Consider the following 18936-nt stretch of genomic DNA (forward strand, 5'->3'; position numbering starts at 1 on the left):
AGGGCCATGGAATTGTGACTTTCATAGTACTTCACTCTTTTTTGTATATTGCCAGTGTTTCACAGCAAACAACGACGAAGTTATAGCTCACCCTGGTAAAGCTTAAAGTAAAAAATTTTCCTTTTCATTGCAACAAGCTAAAACTCTTTATTCATGTAAATAAACAAAATAGATACACCTTATGATCAACAACTTGGTGTAAAATTAAAGCTCTACAAATAAAAGCACTGTTCTTGTTTTTCAGTTAGAACAGTTGTTTAATTTCAAAGATTAATTTTCTCTTAAATGGTGATTTACACGTACTATTGGATCTGGGAGGAGATACAGAATATCTCAACGTGTTCGTGGTACCTCAACACGTAAAAGAAAGGAAATCCCATACTGTTTGGACGAGGCTACCAGGGGAACTATCAATCTCAAATGGTCAAGTTTTGGGTGATAGACAGTCTACATGAACCATCGCGTCTGGTAATGTTCGGTGTACGGGTGCCTCTACCTTAATTAGAGGAAGTCCCGTGTTGCTTGAATGATCCTTCCGAGAGGGGAATGTTAGCTTCCTGCCTGCAGGGGGACTGAACAGTGACTGGGGAAAGGTGACGATCCTAGGAATCTGAGTAAAGGTTTCCGATCCTAGTAGAGGGGAGGAAACCCTACAAGATAAGGGGCTGGCATCAAACTCAGATGGTGACTTAACATGTGCCATTGGATCTGGGATGAGATATGAGATTATCTCGACATGTACGCGGTACCTCTATGGGGAAAGCGGTGGATGTTGAACGATAGAAAAAGGCAGGGCCGGGAATGAACAAGCCCCTTCGGGTATACCTGGGCCTCCCAGAATTGGGTTGAACTCTGCTGGGCAGTGGTCAAACCTTGGGATTGAGTAGTGTATATGAGCTAAGCCCAGGAATCTGAATAACCACGAGCATCTAGGAAAGGGAGGCGAGTTTGCCTTACAACGCTCGGGCACCTTGCCTGCAGAGCATCGGAAGCCTTGACTTGCTAACAAGGCTACTTCCACTAATACGCAACTGGTGGGCACTCAGAACTTCGGTTTAGCCGCGCTGTGGGCGTATCCCACTACCTTAGAGAATAAGGATTACATCGCAGTTATGAAGCAAGGTTGAGGAACACACTTTGACGATGCACTACGTGCATGTAGACTAATCGTCCACCATTGAGAAACTACGGGCCGGGGCATCAAATGGAGCAGGTCCAAACTCAGACCGAATGGCTGCAGCTCGTCACAAATAGCGGGTGAAATGTGGCAGTAGACTATTTGATCCTAATAAACCAAGTATCGCGATAATTTCTCACATTATTATTTTGTTTGCTTTATAATGGGTGGAAAGTGTGAGAGGATTTTCGCAGATTTTGATAATGAGTACCTGAAATATTCATGTATTGAAAGAATAGGTTTTAGAAATTATTAAATATTTTGTACGTAATATATCCTATTTTAATAGTTGTGGGATGTTACGCTACGTATCCACACGGTACGCAATAACTGTCTGTAGATTATTGGCTTTTGTTGAAATAAACGCAGAGTATGGCAATATGGGAATGCTTCTATTTCAGTACTATGTACACAAACAGCCCGTTGTACTAATATGACTGTTCGAACGGTGCTGTGAATAACTAGTATTTAGTAGTTTATCAATTTGTAGTAGCTTAATCTAAAGTTTTTCTTTTCTTCCTTTCTGTTAGTGCTATAATGTGTTAAGTTTAATACAGTGAACTATCAGACTGTAACTTGTTATGTATATATTTCAGATTTAATTTTTGTAAATGTATTTATCTATTTTTCAGTTTTTAATGACAAATGTTATTTAAGATAAAATTGGTGTTGGGATTAATTTGTATATTTATTGTTATAAAATAATTTTCTTTTAAACTGAGAGAAATAAAAAGTTGTATACAACGGCTGCGAGTAATGTCTCTTCAAAATAGGAATTTTAGATCGTTTCCGTTGAAAAGTTGCTTTACGTTTTTTTTTTTTTTTTTTTTTTTTTTTTTTTTTTTTTTTTTTTTTAAAGTTTGTCGTGCATTAGTTTTTGTTTAAGACAATAATTTAAAAGATAGGTACTGGGTTTAACTGAAAAAAAAAAAAAAAAAAAAGATATCATTACTTCCTCTATTTTGAAAGGCAGTATGTATCCGGCCGGCAAGAGTCACGTCCGTTAAAGAATGTTGGACAATATGTTTAAAGTAAGAAGTTAACATGACTAAGATTAATGAATTTTTTAATGATATCTGAATAAAAAGGAAAGTATTCTCTACAAAAGGGACTTGTAGTATAGTGGTTGATATCTTTTTGGGTCAAAAAATCCAATATATTTCAATAAAAAAATTTCTTTTACGCCTTATATCTTGAGAACTACATACAGTATAGCCAAACCCAAACTATTGGAGTTGATGAGTTTAATGTCGGGATAATATGTTCTTACTTTACTTTTTTATTTATTATTATTATTTTTGTTTGTGTGTTTTGTGGAATTCGACTTTTTCTGACTGAAACAGTCCTTACATTTAAATAGACTGAATTTTTTTCTTTTTTTTTTGGGGGGGGGGCGTAATTTAAGCCTTATTAAACATTTTATTCGTACAAACTATACAACAATGACAAACATACATACATTCATAAGTAGTTGCATATTTTTAAGGGTCGCTTTGCTCTATTACTTTTTGTAGGAGTAATTTTTTGGTGATTATTCCTTTTCGTGATTCAGCGGCTTTTAGATTAAAACATAAACCTTGGCCTCCATAACCTTGACCATAATGCAGACCTTGTTAAGATCTCTCAAGTGGATCAAAATAAGAAGCTTTAGGAATATACTTTGTATGTTGCATTTCTCATGAATAATGAAAGCTTCAATTTGTAAAGCAATAATTTGTAATACATAATTTTTTTTTAGTTACTGAAAAATTATATTTTTAGTTACAAACTAAGCAATAAAATATTTATTTATTCTTTTTACAAAAGATTGTAGATTATTATGTAGGCTATTGTGAGAAATTAAAGAGTATGATTTATGACGTTTTGACTAATATTCAAACCCCCTTCTCGTTCTTCTCGTCCAACTCGTGTAGTATCTTGCGATTTATATAGCTGCTGTGATATAATAACGGACGTGTGGCTCTTTTCAGTTCTTTTCCAAATTTTTCGACAGCATAAAACAAATGTCAGAACAACACTTTAGTACAGGTAGCGGCTGTTTTTTTTTTTTTTTTTTTTTTTTTTCCTTGAAGCCGTTTTGTGGGTAATTAGTAACTTTTGCCAACACTAAAGCTCTTCACATAACATGTCTTCAGATGATATAATTGTAGTACTTTTTATGACAGTTTCAGTTTATGTTTTGACAAATCACTAAGTTCGAGTAAATACAATATATATTTGTCATATTTAGAGCTTAACTTTGAATTTTGAAGTGACTTTACTCGCAGTTATAGTTTTCTCTTGCCGTGTGTAGTTTGACGCTAAGTTTGCATAAAGCGTAATTAATATATAGTATTTTATTTTGTATGTTGTATATGTTATGAAAGACTCAATTCAATTTCAGTATAATACTTGAGCCATAATATACCTAAAAATCGCTACCAGAAAAATTTAGGAGAATTTGTTACTTTTTAAAATTATGTGTGGAGCATTCAGTAAATAACTGGGATTGATTTAATACACCGAGCGAAGTAGCTCAAGTGGTAGAGCGTTGACTTGGCATTCGGGAGACCGTGGGTTTGATTCCGCTGCCGACCATCCTGATTGGAGTTTTCTAGGGTTTTCCTCAGTCTTACCAGGCAAATGCTGGGATGATACCTACTAAACAGGCCCTGGCCGATACCTTCCCAAATCCTTTCCATTGTTGTTGTTGTTAGATATCCAGTATAAAATGGCCTCTGAGCTGTATCTGGTGATTGTATAAATAAATCTCTAAACAATTATAAAGGGTAAATTGAAATTACCTGTATTATTATCAGCGTAACCTACTGCTATGACATTTTTTTTTCTATCTAGCTACAAGCTTTTGTGTATCTGCAGCGTAGAGCTCTGTTGGTTTGTTACTAGACCATTAGATAACTGCCTGAGTCATTGTGTTATCGTATGGAATTTTTGTTCTCTGAGATGCTAGTTCAGAGAATCAAAAGTGGAAAAATCAATGAGAGTCAAAGTCAGGACTGTAGAACGGGTGTGGCAGTACTTTCCAATGCAATTGGTCAATAACTGTCAGTCTTAGAGGCGGTATATGATTACGCGCTACCGTGTTGGAGGATAGTATCTTTCTTGGGTAACATTTCTTCCTATACTATTCCGAACTTACAGATACAAGCTTGGAATAGTACTCAGTTCAAAAGTTTCTATCCTTTTCAAGAGATTTACATAATACCACACCCTTGTGGACCCAAACACCGTTGCCATAGCTTTTCTTACACGCGGTTAATGTTGTGTGAAACTTCTCAAAGTACCAGGAATCTGTATGTTTCCATTGCATGGACGTTTCCTTTTTTCTCAGGCGTGTAAAAAGTTCACCCATGGCTCATCTATTGTAATAATGCGTTGTGGATGGTCGTCACTTTCACGCTTATACCGAGCCAACAGTTTACGACAAATCGGAACTCCAACCTCATTTTTGGTCAACATTCAGTAGGTTGGGAACCATAAAACCATGGAAAAGAAACCATGAAAAGAGATGATTCCTGATGTAATGGTGTTCACAAAACCTTGTTTGTATCAGTAGTGATATCAATGTCACGTGCAGTAACTCGCTGATCGCTCAAAGTCACCTGATCGCTACTGTGTGTGGGTTCACCTTTAATTACAATTTTTGACTGACCTTCACATGGAACATCCTCGGTGACCTCAAAACCTAAACGAAAGAATTCGCACTATTCAAAGTTATGAACGTATTACAGCGAATTTTCAGCCGTAACGATTGACAATTAATTTTGGCAGAATTTGAAGCTTCTTTTACCAGAAATTTTACTCACTATACGACTTTCCTGGACTGGGGTGAAGCGGTACGATTTTATCTTGAATAATACAAAGTGAAAAACCAACCAATATTTGCTGTTTCGATCATTAGCATTGAGACATATTTTGTTCACTTCGAATATTTACTGGACGCTCTTCCTATACATATATAGAATGATTAATGATGAATTAAAACGGAATTAATGAAATACTCACTGTATAGTAGTAAACGGTTTTTGTCAATATAATTTTCGGTAGTGATGCAATTTGTGTTTTCACTGTTTGTAGCTAACTGTTGGCAAACTTAGCATGAATATGACCTAGATTGGATCATACTTGATTATTGCAGCTTAAGTTCTATGTATGTATGGGTGAAATTATTATTATACACTGTGAGACTTGGCATCGTGCATTCTCAGCAATAATGTTACATTTCATAGTTAATAATATATTCCGTAAGCCGAGCTGAAGTTCATTATGCAATGTGAGGAAAGAGGAGTTTATCTCCGTGGATAATCCAGGTGATTTTTGCAGGAAATATCTTGAAAAAGGAGGACCACGACGCAGATGTGAAGATAAAGAAAGAGGAAATGGCGTTTGATGGAGTAAAAAGTAAGTATATATATATTAGCAATTCAAGTGGAGAACAATAAAAGCAACAAACAAGTCAATACGGATAAGTACGAATAATTATAGTAACGTAAGTTAATGTTTGCATGATATATGTATGCACAAAAGTTCCACAATATTACTGTAGTATCCAGTCTTGGGAATTAAAGGTGAGTACTTCTGTCTTTCATTATTTTAACTAAGTTTATGTGATTTACAATAAGGCACTATTTAATTTATTTTATTGTACATAAATGTAACTTCCTTCATTATTAGAATATGGCTAGAATAAGAAATAGTTGTGGAATGACGTTCTTAAATATGTCTGCTGGTAACCTTAAAAATCACTTACCAATACTTCTTGATAAATAAAATGAATTACGAAATTTAGGAATTAGTGTTAAGGTGTTTTGTGTATTATGTATGATTAACGTCAATTAGCTGCTTCGCTGGATTAAAATAAGAAAGATTAGTAATAATGTTCTGTTGGTCAGACAGTTTTTATTAATACCGAAGCGCTCTCATATCGATAGAAACAAAGAAAATGTATTGAAAAATCAGACAATAATAAGTAATCTATATAAATAAAAATTAAATATTACTAGTGTGGGCTGAATTTGTATTTAAACGGCATCGTAAGTGTCACTGGTCATCTCAGTGACCTCTGAAAAGTATGGATTCGACACAGATACTGGTCATTTACGATCCTCCCCTTCCCGAAGTTGCGGGGCTGAATTTGGATTTAAAGGACATCGGAAGTGTCACTCTTCATCTCAGCGACCCCGAAAACTATGGATTCGACTCTAATATCTGTAATTTTCGATCTCTCCCTCCCCCAAGTTACGGGACTGAATTTGGATTGAAACGGCATCGAAAGTTTCACTGTTGATCTCAGCGATCCCGCAAACTATAGATTCGATAAACAGCATCGGAAGTATCACTGTTCATCTCAGCGACCCCAAAAACCATGGATTCGACACTAATGCCGGTCATTTTCGATCATTTTTATATATATATATCTTCATCCCTCCCTCTCTCCCCTAAGTTGCACCGTCAAAGTGAAATGATAAAAAGCATTCCAGGCCCGAACCTCATCTATGTTGAAAATTTGATCGAGATCGCTAGGGTGGTTCAAGAGTTTTAAAGTCACAAACATAGTCACTTTCATTATTATTTATATAGATAAGTAAATCTTGAATTTAAGATAACTAATGAAATCGGTCAACCCAATCGAAAGTTAGCGCCAGAAATGGATTTTCCTACCGAAAATCCATAGATAAACAACCACTGTACAGTGATGAAGAATGAAAAATCAGAACTCGTATTATCGTAGGTAGAAAAAAAAATGAAATGAAATTTTAGTTAACGTCCCGCAATTATCCTCTTCAAGCTGAGATTAATGAAAATGAATGATTGTGAAATTAAATTTTTGTGCTCTACTCCTGGGGGTCGAACCCGGGATCACGTGCATCAAAAGCGTACGTGCTAGCCACTCAACCAGCGGTGAGGACATATCCGGTAGGAATTATAGCAATCAAAGTTGTCCCGTTCTCATCGGAAACCTTTCTTATAAGCCTCAGAATTAAGTTTATTTTTCGAAGAAAAAAAAATCATCCTATTATATTCCGCGCTGTTTTACGTTGTACACTCATGTCCAAAATTATTGTCGCATGTCTATAAATATGTTGTTGAAGGAATATAATTTGACAACAAATTCGCCCGGTAGTTCTTATAATCTTAATATGTGTATAATCGGCAAAGACATGTATGTGGCAAATTTCATGTGAAAAGAACAGTAAATAAGAACAATAAAACGAAAATAAAAAACTTTCTTGTCCATTTAGCAACATTTTGTTTTACTCACTCTAATTTTCGTATTTATAATTCTTTTCCTATGAAATTTACCACAAACATACATTTCCCGATTCTATACATAGTATCAGTATTAAAGGTACCCTGCAAAATCATTATCAAATTATATTCTTACAAGGAGATAGTCATAGATATGCGACAATCATTTTGGACATGAGTGTACATCCTTTGCATACAGTCTAGAAAGAGTGTCGTGTGCTATTCAAAGAGGGAGCAAATGATTATTGTTATAGCTGTCAGTGTTGAAATGACCATTGATATAATTTAGAAAAAAAGTTCGATAGATAACAGGATGTGGGCAAAGCATTATTAAAAAACGGTAGAGACACGTTTAAGAATACCCCATATACGTTGTCCAATTCTAACGAAATTTATCAGGGAATGTATGTCTGTAGAGTAGGGATACCCAGCTACGAGGATGGGTTGATAAGTTCTCAGCCTCACCAAGAAAACAAGTTGATAGGAAGCGAAGCTTGGTGTTTTTATTCAACATATTCCCCTTGTAGTGCAATGCACTTTTCACATCGCTGCTGCAGTGCTTGCAGGCCAGACAAATAGAAGTCGGATGAATGCTCTGCAAACCAGTCCTCTGTTTGAGAAATGACATCATCAGCGCCATTGAAATTCGTTCCCTTTAAAAACATTTTCAATTTAGGAAAGAGATAAAAGTTTGATTGAGCCAAATCAGGCGAATAAGGTGGATGTTCCTGTATTTAAAACCGTAGGTCCTCCAATTTTTGCAATGTCAGACGTGCCTTGTGTGAGGGTGCATTGTCCTGGAGGAAGATTACCCCTTTTGACAGATTTCCGTGGACGTGGAGAACCGCTGTGGCTCCATTCCGCCGATTGCTGTTTTGTCGTGGGATTGTAGAAATATAACCAGGTTTCGTCCATTGTTACCAGCCGTTGCATAAAATTGGCCTTGGGACAGAACTGCCTTACTTGCCTCCACCTGTTCACGCTTCTGATCTGCGTTCAAAAGTTTCGGAATCCATTTTGCCGCAACCTTCCTCATACCCAAGTCTTCATGGATGACTTTCCACACCCATTCATGACTGATGCCCAATGTGTCCTCTATCTGTTTGAGGGGGATTCGGTAATTGTCGAGAATCATCCGGTGAATGGCGTCAATCATCTCGGGAGAGGTCACTGAAATTGGTCTTCCTCACCTTGGATCATCGTTCATACCAAACTGCCCACGTTTGAAGTTAGCTGCCCATTTCTTCACAGTGGCATACGATTGTGCTTTGTCCCCCAATGTCGTGACAAGGTCGTTGAGAATCTCCTTCGGCGAGAGTCTTTTTAGGAAGAGGTACTTGATGAATGCACGATGTTCAAATTTACTAATTTCTGGGACGTGGGCTGACACTGAAAAAAAAAAAAATCACTTTGGACCTGAAAAAAAAATTAAAATTGGTTTAGTCAAATCAAATTTTGCACAGTAGCTTAACAAAGTATAAGCCTTATAAACGTATATAACTTTTATATCTAGCTTAGTTTGAACCTGAGTAGGCTGAGAACTTATCAACCTACCCTCGTATTTTAAGTTTGAGGACTACTTTTCATTACACAAATCACTGGCTGCCGACTTACCTTAATATAGATTAGTGATGTTCAAGTATAATTAGTATAATATATCCGAGAGCCATAATCGTGGTTTGCTAGTAAGGTGGAGGGTTACTGCTAAATGAAAGTTACTGCCTTTTTCCTCCCTTCCCCGTACGCCATAAAAACAATGCATGTATCTCAGAGATCCATCATATTGAAGTAAACAGTAATTTATTCCCTCACAATTGGGAGACCCGGGTTCGATTCCTGGCGGGAGTTCATGTGGTTCGGATTTCACATTAATCACTAGGTCCACCTCTCATTTAGCCTCGCTACTGAACGGGACGTTAAACTCAAATCAACTCAATTATTCCCGTACAAGTACTAACTTTTACAACCGAAAAATAAACTTTCCCGTAATAGCACATGAAAGAAAGTATTTTGTTTCAAAGAGAGGAATGGGCTTGGTAACTTTTTTTGTGTGAAATTAAGACTTTGTTACGACCCTATAGCCATTATCAATGATTTAAAAAATGCTTAGATTTTAATGTTTTTTATCACACAAAACAGCTATAAAATGTTTACAGTTCTTACTTAAAACTGTAGGAAATTAGATTTTTTTTTTTTTTTTTAACGGGATTAATCTACCGCGAGTTACCTCCGATGACTTACCGGTAAACTAGTAGGCCGTAAACTACCTCTCACTTCTTGCCAGTCGACTAGTAGACCGCGAGCTGCTTCTCACGACTTAACGATCCGACGTCCGACGTCCTCATGACCGTCCTAACCGATCTCGATCAAATTTTGAGGGGGGCGCGGCGGCTCAGTGGTAGAGCGTTCACCTCTAGTGCTTGGAGTCCCGGGTTCGATCCCAGCCCCCGCCAAGTGAACTTTGTGGTGGACAAACACCGTGCTCGTGGGTTTTCTCGGAGTACTCCCGTTTCCTCCCACTTTCTTCATTCCACCATTTCACTCATCTCTCATTATCACCGTCTCCTTTACCCTAACCGGCTTAAACGTGGGACGTAAAAACTCAAAGATTTCATTTCATTTCATTTCGATCAAATTTTCAACATAGATGAGGTTCGGACCTAAGATGCTTTTATCATTTCACTTTGATGGTGCAACTTGGGGGAAGGGGGGAGATATATAAAAATGATCGACCGATATTAGTGTCAAATTAATACTTTTTGGGGTCCCTAAATTGATTGGTGACAGTTTTGGTGCCCTTTATGTCCAAATTCAAACGTATTCTCCCCATTTGAAGAACGGCCATTTTGCTAGTCAATTCTAAGATACACCTTAATTTTTCACACCTCTAATGTAAAAGGAGAATAAAACTGACTAATTGAAGACGCATTTCTCTCGTCGTCTTCTGAATTCAGTTGATATGTTTGTAAACAACCTCGTCCGAATCATCATCTTTCTCACTTTTTTTTTTTTTTTAATCTCACATGATGATGTCACCCTTGCTTCCGTCTAATGCATTAGGAATGCAGCATTTCTTGAACGACTTACGATGAACAGAGCTGGAGTGGTTTTTCATGCGGCGGAAACCTAATGTACACTCATGTCCAAAATTATTGTCGCATGTCTATAAATATGTTGTTGTAGGAATATAATTTGATAACGAATTCGCCCGGTATTTCTTATAATGTTAGTATGTGTATAATCGGCAAAGACATATATGTGGAAAATTTCATATCAAAAGAGCAGTAAATAAGAACAGTAAAACGAAAATAAAACTTTATTGTCCATTTAGCAACATTTTCTTTTACTCATTCTAATTTTCGTATTTATAAGTCTTTTCCTATGAAATTTACCACAAATATGCATTTCCCGATTATACACATAGCATCAGTATTAAAAGTACCCTGCAAAATCATTATCAAATTATATTCTTACAAGGAGACAGTTATAGATATGCGACAATCATTTTGGACATGAGTGTACCACCACATTCAAGCTCTCCTCTGTGGTGGCTAGTGCGCATCTTTTGTGAACAGGATTCCGAGTTCGATTCGCGATGAGAAGCTTGATAAATGTGAACGTATTGCGGTGGTTACGATTCCACCTTAAACAGTAGGCCCATGTCTCATATAGCCTCAGTGCTGAAAAAAAGGACGCTAAATTTCAACAAATAATAACAACTACTACTACTACATAAACATTCAGAAGAGTAATTTCGTTATGGTGACTTAATGGTATATTTTCCTTTCTCTGTGTGTCGAACAGTTGGTGGTATAAGATTCCCTTTTTGCTTATTGCGCTGTAAAATAAAGTCTCGAGTTAGTTTGCTTAAGTGGCCGTATTGAAATTCATTTGATACCATTACACAATGATATCTTAATTTGGTGTGGACATAGGTCTAATTTTTGTCTTGTCATTTTATAACTCTTCTGTGTCATTATTATGCACTCCAAGTTCGATAGGACATGGAAAAGTTCATATTTTTGTATTATTGGATCAAAAAGATCCAATATATTTCAATCAAAAATTTTCTTGTACGCCTTATATCTGGAGAACTACATACACCATTGTAGCCAAACCCAAACTATCACTTAACCCATTATGATGTGTTTATTCTCTAGGAAATACGAAAACTCGATTAGGGGCTGTTCAAAAATTTTGTATCCCCTGAACCAGAAACTAATTATTGGTCAAGATCGCAATCTTTTGATGCATTTTTTTTTTTTTTTTTTTTTTTTGGATCTCTCCTAAATTCTTGTTTTGTTGTGCCAACATACGTATTTCGACATGCCGGCAAACTTTTGCTTTGTTGAAGAAACACACGTACAGCGGACGAAGTGGAAAGGAAGTCTATAGTTAATTTTAAGGAAAGATCCAATTCTTTATCCACCACTGTTCTTGAGGCAGAAGAGGATACATAAAATATATTTTGTGAGCTCCGGAGGAGCCCTCCCAAAAATATAACCTTTATGGAAATCAAAAGAGAAAGCTTCAGAGAACGTGACTTTTCTGTGTTGATACTGAGAGCAGTTGCTGACCGTTTTGATCCCTTGTTTCTTAGTAAACCTCACGTAGGCTATCAGTTCTGGTAGCCATCTATCTAGATAAGTTGTTTAAATGTGGTAGAGCCAATTTGTTTTCTCATTATTCTAACTATATAATAGAATTTAAATCTTCCAAGCTACTTCAGAATCGCTAGTATTATGGAAGTATTAAAGGACACGGGTGATAAACAAACAACAAGGGGTTGCGGTAGTTCAGTGATAGAGCGCTCACTTCTGGTACATGATGTACACTCATGTCCAAAATGATTGTTGCATATCTATAACTGTCTTCTAGTAAGAATATAATTTGATAATGATATCGCAGGGTACTTTTAATACTGATATTATATGTATAATCAGGAAATGTATATTTGTGGTAAATTTAATAGGAAAAGAATTATAAATACGAAAATTATAATGAGTAAAATAAAATGTTGCTAAATGGACAAGAAAATTTTAATTTCGTTTTATTGTTCTTATTTACTGCCCTTTTGACATGAAATTTGTCACATACACATCTTTGCCGATTATACACATACTATAATAATATTATAAGAAATACCGGGCGAATTTGTTATCAAATTATATTCCAAAAATACAACATATTTATAGATGCGACAATAATTTTGGACACGAGTGTACCTGGTTTGATCGCAGCTCGCACCAAAATATGGTTTGTGGTGGACAAACACCTTGTGTATGGGTTATTGTTTCCGTTACTCTCACGTTCTTTATTCTATCATAAACATCAATCTTACTACTACTACTACTACTACTACTACTACTACTACTACTACTACTACTACTACTACTACTACTACTACTACTACTACTACTACTACTACTACTACTACTACTACTACTACTACTACTACTACTACTACTACTACTACTACTACTACTACTACTACTACTACTACTACTACTACTACTACTACTACTACTACTACTACTACTACTACTACTACTACTACTACTACTACTACTACTACTACTACTACTACTACTACTACTACTACTACTACTACTACTACTACTACTACTACTACTACTACTACTACTACTACTACTACTACTACTACTCCTCCTCCTCCTCCTCCTCCTCCTCCTCCTCCTCCTCCTCCTCCTCCTCCTCCGTGGTAGGGCGCTTACCTTTAGAACATGGTGTTCTTTGTTTGATCCTGAACCAAATAAGGTGGTGGTGGACAACATCGTGTTTGTGGGTTTTCTCGGGGTACTCTTGTTTCGTCCCACTTTCTCATTCCACCAATTATTTCATCATCAGACGCTTGCCTTAATTATCGTCTCCTTTAGCCTAATTGGCATAATTGTGGGACGTTAAACTGAAAGATTTCATTTTACTACTACAGCTACAATTATTTTTATTATGTACTGTCGATCATACTGATTACAATATAGCGCATTCCTCATATAGACGCAAGTAATAATAGCGACCGTGACACTTCTGTTTTTCGATATTTAATAACAGGGGGATTTAATTCCCTTTTTCAGCACTGCCGCAGTATGAGACGCGAACTTACAAGCTAACGTGGGATCCTGCCGGAACAGGATTCCCCTGTGCTCAGTCAAGTAGAAAATATAGTAGGGTACTGAAAAATTAGCGACCATCATACAAGAAGCCTCGAAATAAATAAACAAAAAAAAAAAAGTTTAAAAATCATAGGAAGAAAGATCCATTCTTTCCAGATTATAAGCCGTCGAAAGAAGAAAGACTTTAAAGATGCATAGTTTGGAAACCTCTCATAGCTGGTTCAAGTAGTAGGAATGAATCCTGTGGTACTTGCTTAGGGACGAATTTTATAAAGGAAATTGTAAATTCCTCCACTTTCGTCATTCTACCATTGTCGTCTATTTCATAATCAGCATCTTCTTTAGCTTCGTTGCATGATCTTGAACCGTTAAACACAAGAGAACAAAAAATATCGTTATAAGTAGACGAATAAATGAAAAATAAAGTAAAATTCAAAGTATTATTGTGCAGTTGCATACTGGACTTTGTACTGAGTAAAATTCAAATACCAAATATTGTTAACTGTGCAGTTGACTTTTGTTTGCACATTCAAAATGGAGAACAAGATGTTCAAATGTTCATAGATCAGTAGGTTAGGAATAGTAGGTTACCTCTGCAAAGTAATCACCAAAACCTATCTAGTTAGTTAAGGGTTCATTGTAGATTAGCGAAGGAAGATTGTCCAACATATGGAACACTGGCATTCAGTTTTTCGCCTCTGCAGTGGTCTTGCGTTGTCCAACATTGTTACATTCACATTGTATTGTGAGAAAACAATACTTTAATTTACTTTTTTTTTTTTTTGTTTTGTTTATTTATCTCAGACAATTACTGATATAACTCACGAATCTGTTTGTGCAACAATTCCATTGATTTTGTATAGGTAAAATAATCAAATGTATTATTGTTCATATTTAATGATGTTTTAAGAAATCTTTAGCCAGTATAATACTATAAGAAAGTTAGATCAAAATACATTAGAAACTTTCAGGTAATTTGGAGACGAGAAATTAAATATTATTTCATAGACTCGTCATAACTTTCATCTTAAAAAGAGAATAGATGCCTAAATGAGTACTAGTTTGAGAACATTTTTTCTTTTTTTAAAAAAATCAGATTTGTTTGTTTATTTTACGAAATCGGTCACGCTTGTTTTTCTATAAATAACACCCCAGATTCTTCTATCACTTCCGCTTGTGGTCTTGAATACGCGGGTTCTCGATGGGAGCTCGTTTGGGTCCGAATTCCATATTAAATTCTTGATCCATATATCATGTAGTCCTTGTATCATACAATATCTTTTCTATGTCCACTTCCTAATGAACATTTTACTTACAGTAGTTAACGATATAATTCAGTGTTTTCCTAGATAATTAATCCTGATGTTACAATCATTCGTATGACTAGTCTAAAATGATCGTAGAAGTATCACATATGTTTGTAATTGTTACTTCTAAAAACTTATTAAATATGGCCTTGCAGAACTTCACGAAATAATATTTTAAGAAGAAATTTGTTTCTATTATTAGAAACTTCTATTTGATGAAAAATATATTTAAATTTGGTTGCATAACCGCTGAAAATGTATTTGCTGTTGCGTCAAAGCGAAAATGTTACATTACTCATTTTTTTTTTTTTTTTTTTAACAAAAGAAACACTGACGAAAGCTTAAAACACACTTTATTTTAAATTATAATAACTTGTTTCGGATATCTAACATATCCTTCTTCAGACAATATCAGACAGATTTTCGATAGTCTGAAGAAGGATATGTTAGATAACCGAAACCGTTATTATAATTTAAAATAAAGTGTGTTTTAAGCTTTGGTCAGTGTTTCTTTTGTTAAAATAATCAGTCCAAAGCCATGAATAGTCCTACTCATTTTTGATCATTAACAGAGAAATAAAATGACATTTAAACAATATCTATTACCAGAAAAGTGCCATTTATGCCCAATTAGTACTAAGAGTGTTTTCTCACAGTTAAATTTCTTTCATAAAATTCGTCATGCAAATACTGGAGGATTCTGAAAGTAGATATATTTATTTAGATAGAGCACATACTAGCTCCGAAGTAATTTCTTGAACCGATTATGACATGTTTCATAGTTTTAGAGCTTAGAACCTTTAAAATTCGTTTTGTTACGTTTAGTCAGCTTATAACTTGGAAAGGATGCGCATTTTTTCTTTCTTTCGAAATCCCTTTTTTTGATGGTTGTATTTTCGACATTTATTCTGCCTGCACAAGAGAAAGACAGAATGCTCTGAAATGTTTGTTGTAATTCGAAGTGCTTATTGTTAATTTTGTATTAGAAATTCGCTTACATTTACACAACTACAGTGAATCAAATCTCTTAAGCACTTTTTTCTTCGTAATTTTCCTATATTTCTTGTTCTTTGTTCTTCATACTTTTCCCTTTTATTTCTTTTTTTAAATTTATTTATACGCTATGCTTATTCCTTTAATTGAAATAAGCTAAAGCTAATTTGTGCTATTTGCTGTATGTGTTTTCTGTTTCACCCGTGATAAGTTTCGTAAAATGTTATTAAGTTTTAACGAAACTTAGTCTATATTTTCTTTGAGACTTTCTTAAGAGGATATTTTCACCCCAACAGCGAAGATTGGAAATATATGTACACATTTGGCAGTTTTATTTGGTGCACCCTGTTTTTCAGAGAAGGGGAATTGCGTTTTGTAGAACATTGCCATATATGGAATTTGTTACCGTTATCAGCGATGGCGGAATCACTTCTCCCATGTCTAGGTTTGCCAGGCAGGAAGTTTGCAGCATTTGGCAGCAGCAGCAGCAACTGCAGCACCATCTCTTGAGAAAATTCTAAGTTATTTTTCTGTCATTTTGGCGGACTTCGTTAAAGTGTATCGGTTAGTTAGGCCGTGTTCAACGTTCTGAATTGGTAGGAACAAAACTTCTCAGAGGAGGCTTGTGCGCGGACTTCCACTTCACTAGTGAATTGAACATCGTAACCATGATTCAATTTAAAAATTGTACGTATCTATATTTCATTTAATTCCACTTATTTCTTCTGTATAAAATGATACTGTTGTAATATGTATCTGGTTGTTTTCTTCCAAATGGCTTTTGTCAACTTTATTGTCGAAAAAAAAAAAAAAAGTGAAGTTCATGCACGATACAACGAAAACTACATTATGGTTTCTTTATGTGATAGGAAACTACGTTTTTCCTATTTTATTGGATGAGAACCCGTGCGTAAAAATAAAAATTAGTGTTAATTGTGAATTTCTGGTCTGTGATCTCAGAAAACGATTTCGTGTTCTAAATGTTCTGAAAGTGTGTTTTTTCGAACACATCCTAACATGCTATTGTTGAGTAGTTTTAATTTGCGTGCTGTAGGTTAAGGTTCATCGTCATTGATACAATTAAGACTCGGTCTCGAAAATTTTCTGTTTTAATTGCTTTATCTTAATGTGTTGTTAGTTTTGTTAAAAAAATGTGTTTCGTACTTGGGTGCGTTCCGAGACTGCGAAATAGCGTGTTCGATATCAATCTGAAGAGGTACTTAGGGATCTTTGCCACCATGTGTATGCTAGTAAAGGCTCTGAACAACAACGTTGTCCCATTTAATGTGATAACATACTTTTTTTTTTTTTTTTTTTTTTTTTAACGATAACTGTCCAAAAAATATTCGGTAGGGGTATATTTTGTTTGAGAATATCCAATCATCCCTATTAGTTGGGAATAAAGTCGGTTATTAATAAGGGAAGTGAATTTATTCTATTAATGTACAGGGTGGACTATTCCTCTTGAAATGTCTCTGTAAGTTTTGAACTAATAAGTAAAAGAACGCTGAAATTTTGTACGAAACAAATATTATAGGGAGAAATTGTTCGACATAATCTGCAATACAATAGGTTAATAGTGTTGCCAACCGAACATAAAGTATTTTTAAGTAGTACTTGTCAGCTTATTACATACTAGCATATTGCCTGTTCTTCGCACGGAGAGAATACGTTTCATTTTGAACATAAAGGGCAGTGGGGGCTGAAATTGGATTTAAACGGCATCAGAAGTGTCACTTTTCGTCTCAGCGACCCCAAAAACTGTGGATTCGACAATAAATCAGTCAGTTTTGATCATTTTTAAATATATCCCCCCCACCCCTCCAAGTTGCAGGACTGAATTTGAATTTAAACAGCATTACTGTTCATCTCATTGGCCTCAAAAACTATGTATTCAACAGTAATATCAGTCCTTTTCGATCATTTTCAAATATCCTCCCCCTCCTCCTCGTTGCACTGTCAAAGTGAAATGATAATAACCATCCCAGGACCGAACCTTGTCCGTGTTGAAAATTTAATCGAGATTGGTCGGGTTGTTCAAGAGTTATTAAGTTTTATTTATTTTTATATATATATATCTCCCTCTTCCCCTCCCCTACGTTTTACCGTCAAAGTGAAACAATAAAAACCATCCCAGGCGCGAGCCTCATCTATGTTGAAAATTTGATCGAGGTCTGTCAGGTGGTTCAAGAGTTATTAAGTCACAAATATGGTTACTTTCTTATTTATATATTAGATTTTAAATTACATGTTAAACGAAAGCTTATAATACCACTTTATTATTCTGTATTACAAACTAAGGTTGCTGCAGTATTACAAACGTTCAAATTTTGGAGGCCTCTTGAACAATAATAACACAAGTGAAACGAGCAGGGCAATGCCCATAGAAAGTACCGTAATCTCCAGTACTGTAACCGTGATATGACGTATTTAGAATGAATAGGACTGAAGTATCAAGGGATTGAAAATTTGACTTTCTTAAAAAGACTTTATTTCGAAAAATTACTTAAGATAAGTATCACATCTAAGGACATATACATGGTTCCCAGTAGACGAAAAAAAAAAAATCAGTGCCGTGTAAAGCAATTTAATATTTGAAACTGTGCCGGAAATATGACAAGTATTGGTAAAGTCTACAACATTGCTTAAAATGGGTGAACTTATTGTAATTACAACTAAAAAGAGGTTATTGCTGTAATGTTATAGAAGCAAGGGAAACCGACAATCATTTTAAATACGCCATTTTAAACAATATAGCAATCTCTGCCCATGCTTTCATATATGGAACAGGTTAAGCTATTAAATTCTTATAGACTGCATTATGATCGTTATGCCTATGGAAAACTGTTCTTTTTCTAAAAATACAAGCAACTATAAACTTGAGTAAGGGTGTGAGATATGTAATGCTTACTTCTTAATTATCGTAGACTATTAAGTATACTTTTTCTCGAGTAATCAGCAAGTATGTGAATCACTCTGCTCGGACTTCGATTTGGGTTCATGGGAATAAACTAACACAAGCTTTAAGAATCAAACAATTTTCATTATTATAGAGCGCTAAACTTCAACCTCATCA

General features: G+C 35.3%; 1 protein-coding gene across 3 annotated transcripts in view; it reads left to right on the top strand.

The window, feature by feature from the left end:
- The window catches only part of Polr3D (RNA polymerase III subunit C53), a 73810-nt gene that overhangs the window by 38211 nt on the left and 16663 nt on the right, over positions 1 to 18936 (top strand). For 2 of the 3 annotated variants that reach the window (XM_081760386.1, XM_081760387.1), the window contains exon 6: positions 5501 to 5578. The exons of the other annotated variant lie outside the window; for it this stretch is intronic. In XM_081760386.1, coding sequence (XP_081616512.1) covers positions 5501 to 5578 — 78 coding nt within the window. The remainder of the gene's footprint in view (positions 1 to 5500; positions 5579 to 18936) is intronic. 3 annotated transcript variants of the gene reach the window in all.

Source organism: Thermobia domestica, chromosome 5 (assembly GCF_964235325.1).
Source record: "Thermobia domestica chromosome 5, izTheDome1.hap1.1, whole genome shotgun sequence".
Lineage (NCBI taxonomy): Eukaryota > Metazoa > Arthropoda > Insecta > Zygentoma > Lepismatidae > Thermobia > Thermobia domestica.